Here is a 20,898-nt window from a genome sequence, read left to right as displayed (position 1 = left end):
TTTAGCCAATCTGAACACACTATGAATTATTTGGATTTCTTACTGTAACATCATATTGCCCGATATGTTTTTGGAGGTTGTGTTGTTGAGGGATGGAAAAGATTTAATTTGGTAGTTAAATATGTGGTCACCCAATAATTAAAATGTTTTATTATCTTCCCATCTTCTAGCCATCTTCAAGGGTCTGTCAACCCTGGCTGCCTGATTCCCAGATTACAGAGTCTAGGCTTAAGGCCCCGATAAAGTCCCAGCAATGTTTACTTTCGGTCTCCACTTAGGGGTAAAAAGAAGTTTGACATACTTTTGCATAATACTTGTAAAAAAATTGTAAAAATTAACTGCTACTTGTGTGATATTGCTCATATATTGATTTTATACAACCGTTCCATGGCACAAGTGTGTAAATACATAAGAAACAACAATGGAGTGTCTTTAAAACCCCTCTATTTTGTGCAGAACTACTTCCTTCCACCACAGATTCAAATCTCAGTTTGATAGTTTAGCAGCTGAGCCCAAGCCACCACTAATTCAAACTGTCACTTTTAGGAACATCGAGCTGACATAGAGACACAAAAACAGTATCATTTTTTAAATTATAGTGGATTTGGGCATCTGCCTTGACACTCCCTGAGAGAGATACCCCAAGCGGAGTGAAACAAACTGTGAAATGTTTGGAGTTCTGTTATCACTAGAATATCACACTCTTATCAGCTGGTTAGATTTAAGGAAAATTGTGTATGAGTGTGTGTGTATGTGTATGTATATACATATATACATGTGTGTGTGTGTGTGTGTGTGTGTGTGTGTGTTTGTTTGTTTGTGTGTGTGTGTACTCGTGAGTGTGAGGTTTTGCCTCTGCTCTGTTTAGTGACCGGCTCAGAGGAACAACGTTTTTACTTAAACCAGGGCTGTGTTTCCCAAAAGCATTGTAAGCTTAGCATAGCTCCACTGGTTTTCAGTGGGTGTACTATGTACTTAAAAAGTGAAAGTGACATGACATACAGCCAAGTATGGTGACCCATACTCAGAATTCATGCTCTGCATTTAACCCATCCAAAATGCACACACACAGCAGTAAATACACACACACACATGGAGCAGTGGGCAGCCATTTATGGTGCAGCACCCAGGGAGCAGTTGGGGGTTTGGTGTCTTGCTCAAGGGCACCTAAGTCTTGGGGCCTTGGGGACGTGGAATGTCACCTCGCTGGCAAAGAAGGAGCCTGAGCTTGTGCGGTAGCGACTGGAGATAGTTGGGCTCACCTCCACGCACAGCTGGGGTTCTGGAACCATGCCCCTTGAGAATCACACTCCTCCTCCTTAGCCTCTCCGGGAAAGCCTATGCCAGGGTGCTGGAGAGGAGAATTCGGATGATATTCAAACCTTGGATTTTGGGGGAACAATGTGGTTTTCGTCCCAGCTGTGGAACACTGGACCAGCTCTATACCCTCTCCAGGGTGCTGGAGGGTTCATGAGAGTTTGTCCAACCAATCCACATGTGCTTTGAGTGACAGTGACGTTTCATTCAGCCAAGTATGGTGACCCATACTCAGAATTTGTGCTCTGCATTTAACCCATCCGAAGTGAACACACACAGAGCAGTGCACACTGTAGGATAAACAAAAAAATAAAGAACGTCTGTGTTGGCCCGGGTTTCGAACACGCGCTAAAAGACTATTTGCCGTGAGAGATGACAGACACTAACCACTGAACTACCAAGCTACACTGAATCAGCAGCAGATCTCTAGATTCAAGACAGGACTCTCGGCTTTACATCGTGCAGCTGCTGAATCAAGGAAATGTGACCGTGTTAACTTGTGGCCTGTGTTTATTATGAAAATAAACAATAGCAGAACACTGACTACATTTTATGGTTCATGATGTTAAAGAACATTTCATAACGTCTCAGACAACTGTACATTTGTGGCTACTGTGGCTTAATTATAAACACTATCGTTAACTCATATTTACCCTAGTAAAAACATGGTACATTTTAGTACGATCGTCACTTCCTAATGCAAACACGCCCAATAAAATGGCCCCACCCCTGTCACTTGATTGACAGGTTTCCGTGTAGACGTTGGAAATTCAAATGCAAAAGGTATTGCGATTCCATTTGAGTTTTGGCAGTTTACATGCACAGTGCAGAGAGAGTGAAAAGGCAAATGTGGTAATTAATATTGCTATTTAAATATGACAGGCTCATAGCTCGTGAGATATGGGAAACACAATTCTCAATTTCCATTTTAAATTTGGCAGACACTGTGCGTTCACTTAATCGAAAATGAAAACGGTAATGCGCGATTTGCATTTGCGTTTGGATTATGTCACATTTTATGCGTCCACAAATTGAAAACCTTTTGAATAAAGTCCTTAATATCATTCCATATAATAGACTTGAACAAGTTATTTGAAAAAAATCTATGACATATGAAACGTCTAATCTTCATGCTCTATGCTGACTCTGGTTTCACTAATAATAAACATGCATTTGCATAAAGCATCCATATTTGTCCATGCCCATGTTGATTAGAGTTTTAAAAACTTGAAAAGTAACAATTTAAGGTACATTTAGAACAGATAAAAATGTGTGATTAAATTGTGATTAATCATGAGCTAACTCATGACAATCATGCGATTTATCACGATTCAATATTTTAATCGATTGACAGCCCTAATGTATATATATGCTAATTAACAAAGCTAATTGATCCAGTTTTTTTTTTTTTTTTTTTTTGCAATCTCTAACCAAAATTAAAGCAATCCATCATGAATGCTTATTCTCAGTCAGACGTGCGTCGCGGTTGGCTCATGGGACGTGGGCTGCAGGACTTAACATTCACAGCACTGCACCTTACAATCTCTGAGCACCGATTCATTCAGAAACTGAAACCAGCTGGTCTCGTCTAAGGGAACAGAGGAGTTAGGGTCCCACTGGTGATGTTACTGTGCCATGTTAGGCTAGCATGTCACATACAGTACAAATGTTTGCTTAATTTTTTAATTTTTTAATTTTAATTTTAATTTTAATTAATTTTAATTTCTTTGATTTGCGACAAGATGAACTTTGTTTGCCAGAGCAGTAGAATATCAAGTATCTCATTTGTCCTATCTTTGTAGCCAATAAACATTGTTTTCACTAATTTAAAGGACTCTGTTGGGCCAAGTTGCTATACCCATGATGCGGTTAATTTGGTGGAAATTGTTCTCGGAAAGAACACAGCATATTGTGCTTGCAGCTGATTTTTTGAGATCCTACATTCTTGAGGAGCATTTCAAGGATAACCATTATGAAAATTTACTGTGGCGACCATAGTTTGTGCCAAAAAAAAAACATGTGACTAGTTAGTATTGTTAACTACTGTCATAAAAATAATAAATTAAAAATAAACATATTGTTTATTGCAAAATGTGCAAAACTAGCTGCTTCAATGCACATTTATTAGCATGCTGTTTAGTAGTTTTTCTGTCTCTCCAGTATGTTACGACTGTGAAACAACAGCCCGAGTGAGTGTTGCCACCTTGCCGACAAAGTAATTTGTGCATAGGCAAATTTAAAGGGGTCATAAAAAGAACATTATTTTGTGTATTTGGTGTAATGAAATGTGTTCAGTATTTATGCGGTTTAAGGTAAAAAGAAAAACAACAACATTATTTTTCACATACTTTACATTATTGTTTCTCCTCTATGCTCCACCTTTCTGAAATGCATATTTTTTTTTAAAGCTTGTTGGACTGAAAAGTGAGGTATGCTCTGATTGGCCAGCTATCCAGTGTATTGTTATTGGCCGAATGCCTCAAACTTGTGAAGGAAATGTTACGCCCCTTGTCCTGGTCAGAACACCAGCGAGACAAGAAAAAACTATAAAACCCATTACAAATGAGCCATTTGCTGCATCCAGTGGGGACATAATAACAGATTATAATGACTTATACTGTGTTTTTACACATTGTGTTGCATCGCGCTGTGTAAACATAAAACCATGTCTGTATTTGTGATCTGAGAAACGGCAAACAACAAACTCTATATTACACCAGCTGTTCTCAATTCCAGTCCTTGCACCCCCCAGCTCTACATATTTTGTATGTTAACACTCCTGATTCAGATAATTAGCTCATTAGAAGTGAGCTCCTTGAATGAACTGTGTTTTCATTGACATGGTCCCTACTCAGTGTTCATTGCTACCTAATCCTGAGCAGGGGATATTTTTTGAAGTTTACCTCACTTCGGAACATTCATTCACGGATTTGCGCTGCACAACGTCCTCACACACGGAGTGTGACATCATATATGACTCTGTAAATAAATACAACATTTAAAGGGCTAGTTCACCCAGATAGCAAAATTATGTAATTAATAACTTACCCTCATGTTGTTCCAAACCCGTAAGACCTCCGTTTATCTTTGGAACACAGTTCAAGATATTTTAGATTTAGTCCGAGAGCTCTCAGTCCCTCCATTGAAGCTGTGTGTATGGTAAACTGTCCATGTCCAGAAAGGTAAGAAAAACATCATCAAAGTAGTCCATGTGACATCAGAGGGTCAGTTAGAATTTTTTGAAGCATCGAAAATACATTTTGGTCCAAAAATAGCAAAAACGACGACTTTATTCAGCATTGTCTTCTCTTCCGTGTCTGTTGTGTGAGAGAGTTCAAAACAAAGCAGTCTGGATATCCGGTTAGCGAACGAATCATTCAGTTCACCAAATTGAACTGAATCGTTTTAAACGGTTCGCATCTCTAATACGCATTAATCCACAAATGACTTAAGCTATTAACTTTTTAATGTGGCTGACACTCCCTCTGAGTTCAAACAAACCAATATCCCTGAGTAATGAATGCACTCAAACAGTACACTGACTGAACTGCTGTGAAGAGAGAACTGAAGATGAACACCGAGCCGAGCCAGATAACGAACAAAAGACTGACTCGTTCAATAAACCGGTTAAAGAAAACTGTTCACCGGTTCTTTTTCGCTCAACGTAATGGCGTCATTTGCGATGATTGCCCTTGATTCAAGCCTTCAGTTTACCCGCGCTCATAACACTAGCACAGAATCAGTTCAGAATCAATCACCAAAAGAATCAGTTCGGTTCATGCGCTCTGTGTGTCAGTCTGCTTCACGCTGAATCACACAATGCACAGTATCATCAGCTCCTCGATTCTTCTTATCTGGCTTGGCTCGGTGTTCATCTTCAGTTCTCTCTTTACAGCAGTTCAGTCAGTGTACTGTTTGAGTGCATGCATTACTCCGGGATATTGGTTTGTTTGAACTCAGAGGGAGTGTCAGCCACATTAAAAAGTTAACAGCTTAAGTTATTTGTGGATTAATGCGTATTAGAGATCAGTTCGATTTGGTGAACTGAATAATTCGTTCGCGAACCGGATATCCAGACTGCTTTGTTTTGAACTCTCTCACACAACAGACACGGAAGAGAAGACAATGCTGAATAAAGTTGTCGTTTTTGCTATTTGTGGACCAAAATGTATTTTCGATGCTTCAAAAAATTCTAACTGACCATCTGATGTCACATGGACTACTTTGATGATGTTTTTCTTACCTTTCTGGACATGGACAGTATACCGTACACACAGCTTCACTGGAGGGACTGAGAGCTCTAGGACTAAATCTAAAATATCTTAAACTGTGTTCCAAAGATAAACGGAGGTCTTACGGGTTTGAAACAACATGAGGGTTATTAATTACATAATTTTGCTATCTGGGTGAACTAACCCTTTAAATGCACGTCTCTCACACTTCAATGCACTTTGAATGGAACATATACGTTCACTTCGAAATGGAATCGTGGCGGAATATCCTATGATGTCCACTTCGCAGTGCACTTACGTTCAAATACAAAATGTGCAGGTGGGTGCGAGGACTGGAATTGAGAACCGCTGTTCTACACTGCTCAAATCGCGTGTTTGAATCATCAGTGGCAAATCCTTTATGTATACGCACTTACAGACTGTGAGTCAGAAGTGCCAACAATGTAGTCTTCTCTCCCAGGATCAGGAAACATTCCTCCATAAAATGCTTTGCACACATCTAAATATTTGGGTTTAACTGTTCTGGAACAGTGTTGTTAACCACCGTTTTCTAGTTGTGTCCTCTTTTGGTAGGCCAAACATAGTAGTTTCGCTTTCACAATGAAACACACAGCATCTCCACAACATGGGCGCAGCGGGCAAAGTTACACCTTTAATGGAAGCTTGGCATTCAAATATTTACAACCGGGTGGATGTACATTATCCCTTACTTATCACCTTTATATCTGCACTGCCAGCAAAAAAAAAAAAAAAATCATTTCCAACCATCAGTTATTAACATGTTTTCATTTGTGTTCGCTTTTATTCATGATGTTTGACTTGACTACCTCCTTCTGTGCTCGAGCTCTTTTATTCCATGTGGAGGTTGACAGAAACACTTCGCCCTTCTCACAGTGCAGTCCACAACCTCTCTGTGATATCCCATTAGTCTAGCTGACAGCTATTGAAGCAGTTGGGAGTACCGCCAATGGACTGTTCTCTCCATGCAAGAGCATTAATTTGAATAATTTGGTTAGGCTTCTGCTATCACAATAAGCAAAGGGAAAATGCACAAGGCTATCTGCCTTTTATATCACAGTATATTTTTGCTGATAGGTAGTTAGCAATTTTCTCATTTTGCTTTTCTAAAATGGCTGACTTGCAGTGATTTATATGTGCACAATATGTTATTTTAAAATTAAGAACCAAATGTGGTTCTTCTCACGATGCTAAGTGTGTTTCTCTGCCTCACACTGTTTTGATATTAATAGTTTCATTACTTCTTTGTAGATGACTGCCTCAGATGGAGTTCAGGAGAGCTCTCCAGTCACTGTTGATATCACTGTGATTGACACCAATGACAACACGCCTACCTTCCCCAACGTCTCGTACAGTGTGAATGTCTACACAGATATGCAGCCTGGAGACACAGTCTTAAAGGTATTCAATAAGATACTCTTCCACTGCAGTAAAATCAGCAATTTGTCTGGGGGACATCGAAGCATCCTTGAAAAAATCATAAATTTACTTAAAGCCTTATTGTCTGACAATATATCTTAATTTGTGTGTTTTTTTTTTTTTTTTACATTAAATAGTAGAAAATACAATCTAAAAAAATAAACTATGGATATTGTTTCTGAAAATATGTATGCTATGCAATTTCATTTCTCAAATACATTGACCTTGTTTTAGAAATGTTTAGATCTCTTTTCTGTAAAACAAGGCATAATCGTTTTTGCAGAGCTTTTCACCCTTAATCCACTCATTTGAATTAATAGCTGTAGTTCCCACATTCACGAGGGGCTTATTGCTGCAATAATTGCCCAGATCTCTGTTTAATCTTTGTTTTAATGGGAATTTTCTTTGGAAATGTGTGCATAACTGATTCCTTTGCAATCAGAACATGAACAGAGCACAGATTTGCTCTGACATGCTGAAAGATTGACCCCAGAAATCAAAATTAAAAAGCGCAAGTTGCATCTTGTAAAAGGTTAACTGCTCCATTGTATGCGGGTAGTTGTAACTTCATAAAGTTTCTGAAATAAGTCCTTTTCTCCCTGTCTGTAGAATCAGTGAGTAAGAAAGAGCTGTGCTACTGTATACAATTGTTATAAATTATTATTAAAATATAACTTTTATTAAATTGTCATTTTAATAATAATAATAATTATTATTATTATTATTATTATATAATTTTAATATATTTTAATATATATTTACTATATATTACATTATATTATATCATATTACTTTATTGATTAATTACCAATAACCCCATGTAGCCAGTTGCTGAATGTGCTGAAATCTTTTAAGTGAATCTGGCAAACATGACCTGGACATGTACTTGGCAGGTTTCATGATTCGGCCTGGTCCAAAGAGGATGCTTGGACAGTGATAAACGTGAATAAGCACCTTTGCAAGTCCTCTCGGAAGTAACGACTCCAATTAATTTTTTTAGCTGACAGCATTGGACGCTGATGAGGGTCCCAACGGGTTGGTGAGCTACAAAATCTTGGCAGGGGATCAGGGACACTTCACCATCAGTGACTACACAGGAATGATCACCGTACTGCCTGGGGTCAACCTGACCGTGGGCCGCTCCTACGCCCTCACCGTTAGGGCCTCTGACAATGGCCCTGCATCCCAGAGAAGGTAAATCAGCTGAAAACCCAATGAGGGTTGAAAAAGAGAGCGCCTCTCACTCTCTAACAGAAGAGTCAACCTCGCATTCCCAGTTTGAGATCGATACAATGCCACATGGTGACAGATTTGCTTCGGAAATATCCCCAAGAACACTCTGCCAATATTGGTCCCTGCTCTTGTCCAGCTGACACTTGAAAGAGCGGAAATGAAGGGCTTTTCACTCTAATTGCCGCTACCTCCCCTCCTGTCCAATTCATAGCAGCCACTGCCCTTTGTAATTCAATGCTGACTGCCGAATCAATACAGAGGAATGAAGCAGAAAAAGAACTGGGGTAAGCGAAGTTCAGGAAATGCATTGTTTGACTTTGCTGTTCAGGAACAAGTTTAAAACCGTCTAATATTCACAGCAAATCAACCTAAATTTGTAGGTTCTTCTCCACAGCGCGATACTAGGTTGAAACTGTGTATCCACTTTATCTCGGTAGATTTAGGTTTATGGTTAAAGCCAAAGGCAGCAGGTGTGCTATTATATGTATTGGACAGATGGCGGTTGAGCTTGTGAGAACCGGATAGTTATTTTCATCTCGTGTTTTTCTCTTTTAAAGTTTTATGAGAATGCTGGCATCAAATTCATCATACTGGAACATTTCCAAAGTGAAAATACTCCCCAATCTAATTTGCTTCAGCCACGCTGATGAGTGCCTTGATACAATGTGTCATAAAACAATGACAGCACCAGGTTGGGTTTTCACTAAACATTCAGAAAACAGCCTGGAATTGGACTGCTATTGTTAGCTAGGCTTACAGAAAAGAGTTCAGATCTTTGGAGGAAGCTTCATGGTGATTTTCTTTGTCAAAAGAAAATCCATATCAGAGTCCATACAAAAATGCTGCTTGTGCTCAATCAACAGCATCCGATTGCATCTCATGATTACAGTAAATAAGCTTGATTCATCTTTCAGTTTATAAAACTGAAACCAAGTGAAAGTGTATTTTTAAGTCAAAAAATCTTTTGTGATGCTTCTATAACCAGGTAACAAATTAAGGGTATGAAGCCACTGCATTGTTTTGAAATGTTTCTAAAATGACAAAATGTCCAGTTTTCTTGTTGTGATTATAACATTATTCAAAGGTTACAAGAACATTTCTTACACTTTTCTACCGTTCTGTATTTTCACTCAAAATATAACATTATATAAACATATCATTTTTAAGTATTCCAAGAAGACTACATATCCAGTTTTTTGTGTGTGTGTGTGTGATTATTGTTTTTAAAAGGTTACAAAAAAACACCCAAATTTCACCCAAACTTTATAAAATATGTTAACGTTTATTAATAATATTCGAAAGAATATTAAAATATCCAGTCTTAATGTTGTGATTATAACGTTATTTAAAGGTTACAAAGATGTTTCCTAGAACGTTTAAGTACAAATAACAACATCAAGGACATTCCGAGAATGTTTTTCTAAGAATGTTTTAAAATAAATAAATAATATTTATTTTGACATAAATAAAATAGTGATAAATAAATAACATTCTTTAAACAATACTTTAAAAAAAGTTAATATATTAAAACGTATATAATATACCCTATATATATATACTATATATATGTGTTTATGTGTGTGTGTGTGTGTATATATATATATATATATATATATATATATATATATATAAATAGTACAGACCAAAAGTTTGGACACACCTTCTTATTCAAAGAGTTTTTATTATTTTCATGACTATGAAAATTGTAGATTCACACTGAAGGCATCAAGATGCTTAGCACTTGCTGCCTTATAGTTAAAACAATGCTGCTTACAAGGCAGTGTGATTATGGAATCTCTACTTTTTGAAATTTCATTTGTATCATGAGTGCCTGTGGTTCCTTACTGTGTTGCCTATTTAATCAGATCACTTGATTTTGGAACAGAGCCACAGCATTTTATGAAATTATATGTTGAAAAGTGTTGTGCATTCTGATCGTTTTGTGGCTGGTGTGGCATAGTTAGTTGCTGGAGGGGATACATTAGCTATCATGTCGTATCCTTGACTGAGACATTTAACACATTTGTCTAATAAAGTAATATAAATCATGTTCCTTTTGTTCCTTTAGAAGTTCCATCACTACAGTGTATATTGAAGTACTGCCCCCCAACAACCAGAGTCCTCCCCGTTTCCCTCAGCTCGTATACAGCCTGGAGGTCAGTGAGGCCATGAGGACTGGAGCCACACTGCTCAACATACAGGTGACTTACCCATCAGCTCCAGATGAACTACTCTCATGAGGGTAATATTGTTTCAACAAAAATGTGTTGAATATTATTAATCATTAATTAATGTTATAATTATAAATGTATGCACACTGTAAGTATGTAAGAAGTTTGGAATAATTAAGATAATAGTTGATTATTAGATGATTATTAATTACTGATTATTATTTTATTTTATCTTTTTTTGTAAAGTAAAAAAAACAAACACACACACAATACTGTGAAATATTATTACACTTTAAAAGAAGTATTATTATTATAATTGTTTGTATTATTTGAATATATTTTAAGATTTATTCCTGTAATTTAAAGTTGAATTTTCTGCATCCAGTGTCACGTGATCCTTCAGAATAGAATGATCTAATGATTGGTGATTTTGTGCTCACATATTTTTTAATTATCATTGGTGCTGGTTTTTGTTATTGTAAAAATAAATAAAACGATTAAATAGAAATCTTTTGCAACATTGTAAATTATTTTACTGTCACTTTTGGTCAGTTTAATATATTGTTAAATATATATATTATAATATTTTTAATAATTTATTTTAATAATATTAATATTACTGATTTCCAGAAAAAGAAAAGAAAAGAAAAGAAAAAAAATATTTCTGAAGAATCATGTGACACTGAAGACTAATGTGTGCTGAAAATGTAGCTTTGCATCACAAGAAAGAAAAAAAAAAAAAAAAAAAAAATATATATATATATATATATACAGTTATTTAAATACAGTTATTTAACATTTTAATAATACTTCCCAATCTCACTGTTTTACTGTATATTTGGTCAAATAATCAGCCTTGTGAGCATAAGGATATATTTTAAAAACATCAAAAACTGTTGATTATTTAAGATCCAAAACTTGTGACCTGTACATTTATAAAAAAAAAATTAATATACACTTTTTTTACCAAAACATAAATGCTGCATTTAAATAAATAAATATCACTAGAATATACAGTATATAATATAACCAAATATGTGAGCTGCCCAAATACAATATATTTTTGTGTTTCCTGATTGCAAAGTTTGGAGGCTTTCTCATCATAATTGAATCAGTGTAACACAGAAAATTCTTTCTGTCATTTGCAGGCAACCGACCGTGAAAGAGATCCCATTACATATACCATCCTGAGAGGAGATCCAAACAACGTCTTTGAAGTCTCCCAAACGTAAGCTTACTTTGAAACGCCAAAAAAAGACTGCTTTGCCAAAATCCATTGTTTTGGGGGTTTGAATAAACAGAGAAGATATTTTAATTGTGATTCAGACACAGATTCACACAATGCTTTGCATTCACTGAAAAATAAAGTGAAACAAAAGCTTTTTTTCCGTGAAATATTTGTGTGTTTGAGTCAGCCACGTCCTGACATGCACTGGATGCAAATTACATTATGACACAAACATGATAAATAATTAATAAGGACTGATGAAAATATTAAGTCCTCCATTTCAAATAGCAACTTAAGACATTTCAAATTTTTGCTTGCAGTGAAGGGACAAAATTCCCAAAAAGTTTTTTTTAGCAAAACCTAAATTAGGTGGCTGATATCTCATACTCTCTTTCTTTAGTAATGCAGTTAGTAAAGCATGTTATACTCCGCAGTGTACCAAAGGGCATTTTAATCATAGCCCGGAGTAAAGTTTCTGATCCTGTTCTCTAGTTATTTAAGCAAGATATCACAAACAGGATACACTTCTAATGAACTGCTACTGTTCTTTCAATAAGCAGTAAATGAAGAACAAAACAAATATAGCTATTTTTTTAGAACTACCTGAGCTTATCTCTCAAAGTTACAGTCTCTTGCTTTTCTCTCCTCCTTCACACAATGCCTTCTGCTCCCCACGGAGTTTACGGTAGAGCTGCCTGTTCGAGTGGATTGTGTAACTGTAGAGTCTGGAAAAGTCTGGCTGGAGGGTGAATATGGTGATATAAAGTATATGTTTAAAAAGCACTTTCATGGGGGCTGGAAGTGTGGGGTTATCCTTTCATAAAGTAAGTGAAATGGAATTTTAAAATGGAATTATTCAGAAAAGTTCAAAATGACTGTTCAAAATGATTTTCAAGCAGAGGAGCTGTAAGAGTTTTAAATGGATTTTAGATATTCTTAACTTAGATTAGGCTAAAGTGCCAACTCACCTGCTTCATTCTGGAAATGGATATGTCTAATAACTTTTTACTTGATAGTTCAGGCCTTCAACCTCTTTGTCCTTTAGTTTAAGACACTTAATACCCGGTTGATTCAGTGATATATTCATACAAGAAAATTAAATTAAATTAAATTAAATTTAATTAAATTTAATTTAATTTAATTTAATTTAATTTAATTTAATTTAATTTAATTTAATTTAATTTAATTTAATTTAATTTAATTTAATTTAATTATCTTTGCTGATGGTGACTATATATTTATTTACCATTTTCTCATTAATCAATTAATTAATCAACATGTTTACTGCTGTGCGTTTGGAAATCAGAACTACTGTATGTTGTGATATATTGATAAAACAATCTGCACTGAAACAGTACTCTCATTAAACTGTTCATGAGATGAATAAGATGACTGAAATGATAATAGACATTGTTAAAACTTAACCCACTCATTTCTAACAATGGGATTCCTCAGAAGGATCTACAGAGTTTAGGTGCTACACAAAGAACAAAATGCTTAGCATTTTTATACATTTTACTCATAATTTATCTAGTGTTCAATATGTCATATTTATTTTACTTCAGCATGACTGAAGAAAGCATATTCCTGAATTTGAATTCATTTTGAACTTGATGTGCGACTGGGGAATCATACATTTATGTGCATGTAGTTAAATGTATTATGTCTGACGTAAGATAGTAGCAAAATGAATTTCTATCTGTTATTAAAATAATAATAATAATAATAATTGATTAATGCCATGAGCCCTTTAAAATGGGGGTCTTGTGACGATAAATAAATACCCTCCTGTTCCCTTTCAGTTATTCAGAATCACCAGATATAAATGGCTTTTTCATAACCAGCCCGTCTGGTTTGTTTTATCTTTGCAGCTGCTGCTTATAATATCAATAATAAACTTGTGTATTCTCTGGTTATCATTACAATTGATGCTGTTCAGTAGGGGAACATTTAGGGTGTGAGTCTGCTCTTAGACATGTACAGACGATGCTTTGCAGTGAATGCTTTATGAATATACATGAGGCCCTTTGGAGCCTTGAAGATGCAGCTCTGAATTTGTTTATTTTATTTGGAGAACACATTACTGTCTGCAACAGTGTCCACCCATCTCTCAGGTCCTCTGGGGGTTTTATGGGACATATTGTGTCAGGACAGAATGATTGGCTGTTTCAAAACATGAAAGGGCCAATTCACTTAATAGTTGCTGCAGTTGCTGCACTTTTGCATATGGTATATCAGCACTCCATTTTATTCATTAAATTCTCACTATCCATTTAAGAAGGCATTTAATGTGCTGAAATATTGATATGCTGTATCGAAACCAAATAATCTTTTCTGCACAAATTAGACCTTCAATAGAAGTACTTTGTTGCCACAAATCTCAATTAACATCAAATTACTGACCACAGAAAGTAAATGGATTTTTATTTTAAAAAGATATTTGTGTTCCTTTTTAATCAATCAGGAAAGCGGTTATTCTTCAAATGATGGAAAATAATTAAATGCTTTAATCATGAATAACAAAAAAAAAAAAAGTGATTGGCATAAAAGCATGCTGTAATCAGCGCTATTTAAGTACTCTTGTTCTTTAATATTTGTTTTTGTTATGAAAATCAAAATTTAAAGTATAAAAGTTATAAAACTGCATGCCAACAGCATCTTGGTAATTTCCAATAAATCTCAATCAAATCGAATTTATAATTATTTTATACACTGCATCTTATCCACAATTCTTTAAAATGTATAAACAAGATGAGTTTGTTTCTTCATCAGAAGAGATTTGGAGAAATGTAGCATTACATCACATGCTCACAAATGAATGCTCTGCAGTGAATGGGTGCCGTCGGCATGAGAGTCCAAACAGCTGATCAAAACATCACAATAGTGTACAAGTAATCCACCTGACTCTCAAAATCTGATTAGATAAACAAATAAACTCATCTTCATCTTCAATGGACGAAGGGCGGGTATATACAGATTTCTTTCTACCCAGCTTTAACTGTATATGTTTTATCTCACAAAATTATGAATGTTAGGACACTGACACCAAATTACAGTTTCCACATTTAGCTTGAATTTACAATAAAAATAAAAATAATATAATAGATACATTTATTAATAGATAAAATAGTTTGTATTGTTTGTTTATGTATCATATTTGTACACCAAAATTTCCCCCAACTTTCACAATGCGCAGTTTGGTGTCTCACTCACGAGTTCTTAGTTAAACTTGCATTACTATGGAAACAAATGTAAATATGTGACCAAATGCACTGTGTTCTAGAACTCATTTGAATGGGGCACAATGTTTTACTCATGGCTGCTGTTGCCTGACAACAATTAATTCAGTCCTAATCGTCCCCAGGCACACGTAAAATGTCCTCAGCCTTTCACAGTGGCACAGTTCTTGCAAGAAATTAATATATTGCCAGCCGTCTCGTTCAGCAGCATATAATTCCATCCAGCCTATATTTGATGAACTAATTTCAGCCGAAAATTATTAATTTTGTCTGGATTTTGGCTGTGGCCTGTTGTGCATATGTCATTTTCCAGTTTTGTTTTCTCAGCACATGGTGTGAATTTTAACATCTTTTCCATCTTTCATTTTTGCTTGCCCTCTAAATCCACCATATGGGTAAAACACTTAGAGCTCTGGGCAGGTTTTCAACATCATCTTTGCTTACAGGTCTGGCCTGTTGTTGCTAGCGAAGTCGCTGGACAGAGAGATCACGGATCACTACACGCTAACGGTCACAGCCTCTGATGGCAAACCAGATGGGGTAAGTCTGAAGCCTGTCAACCCATTATGCCCAATTGAAGATGAAAATTTCTGAAGCTGCAATCCAAAAGATCATAATGGAATGTTCTGCTTAAACAGACATTGCATGTAGGCACAGTACAACATGGCAGGCAGAGTCTAGCAGAATCAATCATGTTGATGAGAGGTAGAAATGGTCATAACGTGTGCTGAGAGTGTTGTATAGTTGCTATAGTCATCACAGCTTTACTGGCTGTATCGATGTATTTTTTAAATTGCACATAAGCACAAATGAAAAAAAACTAATGCTAATGTCTAATGACTAACATCAGTCATGTAAACAGTCACATTCTTCTTTCACTCAATGATTGTCATTTGTTCATCAGTTTGTTTAATTATATATATACAATGTTTTAATGTTTTAGAAATAAGTCTCTTATGTTCACCAAGGCTGCATTTTTTGGATAAAAATAATATTAAAATGAAATAAAAACTGTAATATTGTTTTAAGGATAATGTTTACATTTTATACAATTCTTTTTTTTTTTTTAAAGTTCTTACATATTTTTATTTTAAATGTAATTTATTCCTGTAAACCTGCATTTTCAGTGGCCATAACTCATTGTCCAAATATAAATTAAATGTTTAAATGTTTCCAACAATTAACAATTATTTTAAATAGCAATAATATTTCACAATATTACTGTCTTTACTGTATTATTCATCAAATAAATGCAGCCTTGGTGATAATAAGAGACTTCTAGTTGAGAGACATTCTTATCTTCCAAAAACATTAAAAAAATCTGAATTAATCAAAGCAGCAGTTTAAGCATAACAACACTATAAATATGTCTTCAGTAATACTTCAAATAATGTTAAGTTCAGTAGCATTACTGCATTGGATTCCATGTACACTGGACAGTTTGTTTTACAAAATGTATTAATAGTTATATAGTTGTTATATAGTTAATTTTTGTGTTTCTATAACAGTACTATAAATATATATATGTAATGGTGAAATTTGGAAAGAATATATCATAGTATATATTACTGTATATATTACATTATGTTTATATGAAAAGAAAAGAAAAGAAAAGAAAAGAGAAGTCTACCATTGATTCACTTATTCGCTCAATCAAAACTGATTGCCGTTTATTTGTTTATTCATTCATTTCAAGTGTTTGATTTCTTGTTTGTTTTCATGCTTATTACACAGGAGTATATAAATGTAATTATGAAAATGAAAAGAAATTTAAGAAAGAATGATAAGTAGAATTAGAATGAAAGTAAAGAGAAGTCTCTTTAAAATTAATTAATCTGTGCAACCAAACAATCAATGAAGTCAATCAAACAAATGTATTCACACACGGATTGCTGTTTGTCCATTCCTTAGTTCATTCATCTGTTCATTTGTTTGTTCTTTTGCAAAAGTGTTTGATTTTCTTTGATGGGGTGAGTCTCCTAGCAGTTACTAGCGACCGGTCTATCCTGTGAACTCCATTCTCACAAAGGGCTCACAAGTGATTGATATAAATAGAGGAAAATTAGGTGCATCTTACAATGGAGTGATTATGCCTTAATGATGGAGATAAATGAGCCGAACAATCTTTTAAATTATGAATTCTTTCGCTTCACTCTCTCATACTTACTGGATGAACCAGCAGTGAAAATCTCACTTATTATTCTTCAGTAAAAGAGATGCCTGGATTTACAACCCAAGGACATGTAAAGTGTTCACCTCCAAACTCAAGGATAATCACTCGCCTTCTTCAGTAAGAAAGTACATAAGGATCCGGCTTTAAGCACAATGGTCTCCATTTATATCTGAACTGTCAAGGTGACTGTCAGGTGGTGAAATTATGCTACATCAGAGTCGAAAGCCTTTGCCTTTATTGTTTCATTAGCGTAGCCTTTACAAATAAATGATGGTGACTTCAATACTTTAATAACTGCTGGAATAATTCAAAACACATCTTAATTGGCAGAATTCTCAGAGCTGTGATCTCTCCTCTTTCCTGTCCCTGTGTGGTTAACTTATGACTAAAGTAAGATGAGCAGGTTTCATTCCCATCTTCCCATTTACTCACAATAGTCCCTTGATAACCTTTCTGATTCTCTTGTGGCTAAAAATCAAGGGTGAAGATGAGACGTAAGGCTGGGGAGAAGGTGCGTTATGGAAGATTTTTAAAATATAGTGACCTTTCCCAAACCACCTGGTCGTTAGCCATTTTACTAAGCAGTCCCTTTTCTGCAGAGGTGAGTTGGGGAAATGGGTTTATTTTTAAGGGCCCTGGGCCATACTCAGAGTTGACTTCTGTGCCTGCTGAGATCATGTGGGCTGCTCTTTGCATTGCACAGGGCGATGTAAGAGCCAGACAGATTCACAAAATCCAAAAGAGAAATTTCTTCAGTCCCCAGTCTGTGGTTAGAGGAGCAGATACAGCCAGACGTCTATCTGGTGTACATGGACATTTGACTACCGGCACAAAGTCTTGGTTACTTTGCTGAAGTGGGCAAAATTCAGTATTAGCTCCCTTTCAATACCCATCAATTCATCTACCCATTCAATTCCATCCCATCCCTCCATCTGTCCATACAATCCCATCCATACATCCATCCATCCCATCCCATCTCATTTCTTAATCCATCCATCCCTCCGTCCGTCCTTGCGACTCCATTCCATTCCTCAAACCATCCATCCCATTGCTTTAGGTTAAACATTGCAATTAGAATAAAGAATATGAAAATATATCAAATCAAAAAGGAAGAAAATCAGCAAAATGAATGTGTACTTCAAAATATGTATCAAAATATAAATATATACAATACATTGTATGGATCAAAATGATAGATTTTTCATGTATGCCACAAATCATTAGGATTTTAAATAAAGACCATGTTCCATTAAAATATTTAATTACTTATTTACTTGTTCCCTTGAGCAAGACACTCAACCCCCAGTTGCTTCCCGGGCACTGGATCTATAGCTGCCCACTGCTCCTGGTGTGTTCACTACTCACTGCTGTGTGTGTTCACTTGGTTGGATTAAATGCAGAGCACCAATTCTGAGTATGGGTTACCATACTTGGCAAATGTCACGTGTTTCTTTTTTCTTTCTTTTCTATCTGTATAAAATGTACAAATAAAAAGGTAAAAGGCAAATAGTCAATGTAATATAATATGAATATAAAATAACAAATTATTGATATGATATTCTGTGATATGCAACAAAGCATTGTTTTTTGTTCAGACAAAGGAACAACTTCATCTATGATCTTGCACAAGTGCTATTCAAAGTTATGATCATGTTGCTGAGTATAGCTAGTATTCAGATCATTTTACCCCATCTGGGCAACTCAACTGAGCGGTTTTCTAAGGTAATGTAAAGGTAAATTACATGTTTCTGCTATTTAACAAAATTTTTACTGTTAGGAGGTCTATGACAAGAAATCTGATTCAATTGTTTTAATCTATTGTTTTTTTTTTTTAGTCACTTGCAGCTAGTGTTTGAAGAGAGGCATCACGTCAGTAAATTTCTTGTTCCCTTTCGATACTTCACTCATACTGCGTATGGGGAAAAGCTCCTTTTTTCCTCGATACTGAAGCCTTTTTTCAATAACGCAGTGCAACTGCACTGCCATTGGTTTAATCTGTAAACTTTTTTAAACCAATGACAGCGCTGTGTAGCTGCGCGAGCCTGTGGCGATGCAGCACGCCAAAGCCCGCCAAAATGGGCGGGGCGAATGGCTATATAAGCAGGCAATTGCCAGAGGAAATCAGATCGTACTTCACTTCGCTGGATCGTTGCTGAATGCCTTCACCTGGAACGAGCTCTCGCCGTCGAAGAGGTACCGCAGCGGACCAGCTGAGACTGCCGACTGCCTGCAGTGCCGGCGTTCTCGCAGACAGCCGCTCTTAGCGCTGATCTCGGGCCGCCCGCTTCCCGCATCCGGCCGCTTCTCAGCGATCTCCTGCCCCCATCCGGCGATCACAAAAGAGCTTTTTCCAGCGGTTTTCACCGCTCTAAAAGAGCGTTTCTAACGCCGTTTTAACGGCGGCGGCCATGCCGCGCCACAGCTGTGGCACATGCAGAGCCCCTCTGCATGATGACGATGGCCATGGTGAGTGTGTTTTCTGCCTGGGAAAACCCCACGCCGAGGCTGCACTCACTGAGACTTCATGCTGCTTTTGTGAGAGCATGAGTCTCGCCTCTCTGCGCTCGTGGATTGCTTTCTTTAATGAAAGCGATCCCGCCCCTCGCGCCCCTCCGTCTTTTTCCTCCCGCGAGCCGGCCAGGAAAAGACAGCGGGGAAGAGGGGCTCAGCGCCCGGATTTGGGTGAGCTCACGCCGGTTCAGCTCCCGCGTGCCTCACCCTCTCCAATGGGAGAGCCGTCCCCTGTCCTCTTCTCACGCCCAGAGCGCCGCTCAGCTGAAGCGAGCGACCTTCTCTCTTTTGGCGGATCGGAGGACGAGCCGCTTGACGACTCCATGTCACTCGCGGCTTCTGAAACGGAGGACTGGGCTGGTGATTCTGACCCCGCCCACTTGCCGTCACTAGAGCCCATCGACGCCAGAGCTGGGATGGATGCCGAGCTTTTCTGCATCCTCTCAAAGGCCGTTGAGGAACTCCAACTGGAGTGGGCCCCCCCTGAAGAGCCGACACGCAGCAGGCTGGACGAGTGATACTTGCCAGGACGCCGCCAGGCCCCCCGCCAGCGCTCTGCCCTGTTCTTCCCTGAGGTTCATGATGAGCTGACAAAGTCGTGGCGCGCCCCCTACTCGGCCAGCCTACGCACTTCCTCTGCAGCTCAACAGGACAATCTGGCATCCACAGCCAGAACTCTGGGCTCTGCATGTATGGTCCCTCGATGGGAGCCTCTGATCCTCCCCGGGGACGTGCTACACACCATTGCTCAGGCAAGAGCCCCGTCCTCAAGACGCCTACACACCCAGAAATGGTCAGTCTTCGTTGACTGGTGCTTAGCACAAAACAAAGACCCTGTTGAGTGTGACGTATCTCAGATACTGTCATTTCTCCAAGAGCGTCTAGACAAGGGTCTCACCCCTTCCACGCTCAAGGTTTACGTAGCAGCCATCGTAGCATTTCATCCTCCTATTGCTGGCCAATCAGTGGGTCGAAACAGCCTCATTGTGCATTCCCTAAAAGGTTCTAGGCGGTTGAAGCCCCCACGTCCTCTCACCGTTCCCACTTGGGACCTTCACACGGTCCTTGGAGCACTCAAAGGACCTCCTTTTGAACCGCTGCGGTCAGCTGACCTTCGGCCCCTAACGCTGAAAACCGCTCTGCTACTTGCTCTGGCATCGGTCAAGCGTGTTGGCGATTTGCAGGCCCTCTCGGTGAGCCCTGCATGCCTTGAGTTTGGGCCCAATGACTCGAAGGTCATTTTAAAACCCAGGCATGGCTACGTCCCTAAAGTGCTCTCGACGCCATTCAGAGCACAGGTAATTTCCCTCTCAGCTCTGCCTCCGTTGTCAGGTGAGCGAGAGCTGGATTTACTCTG

The 20,898-nt window shown here is 37.5% G+C and overlaps 1 protein-coding gene across 4 annotated transcripts in view; it reads left to right on the top strand.

Annotated features, from left to right (window-relative positions):
• LOC132122007 (protocadherin-15-like) overlaps nt 1–20,898 on the top strand; it is a 252,976-nt gene that overhangs the window by 110,608 nt on the left and 121,470 nt on the right. For all 4 annotated transcript variants that reach the window (XM_059531804.1, XM_059531803.1, XM_059531802.1 and 1 more), the window contains exons 13-17: nt 6,819–6,968; nt 7,987–8,180; nt 10,288–10,420; nt 11,539–11,618; nt 15,304–15,397. In XM_059531804.1, coding sequence (XP_059387787.1) covers nt 6,819–6,968; nt 7,987–8,180; nt 10,288–10,420; nt 11,539–11,618; nt 15,304–15,397 — 651 coding nt within the window. The remainder of the gene's footprint in view (nt 1–6,818; nt 6,969–7,986; nt 8,181–10,287; nt 10,421–11,538; nt 11,619–15,303; nt 15,398–20,898) is intronic.

This window comes from Carassius carassius, chromosome 40 (assembly GCF_963082965.1).
Source record: "Carassius carassius chromosome 40, fCarCar2.1, whole genome shotgun sequence".
NCBI classification, from domain to species: domain Eukaryota; kingdom Metazoa; phylum Chordata; class Actinopteri; order Cypriniformes; family Cyprinidae; genus Carassius; species Carassius carassius.
The sequence above is the reverse complement of the archived record's forward strand: the minus strand, read 5'-3'. Positions and strand labels throughout refer to the sequence as shown.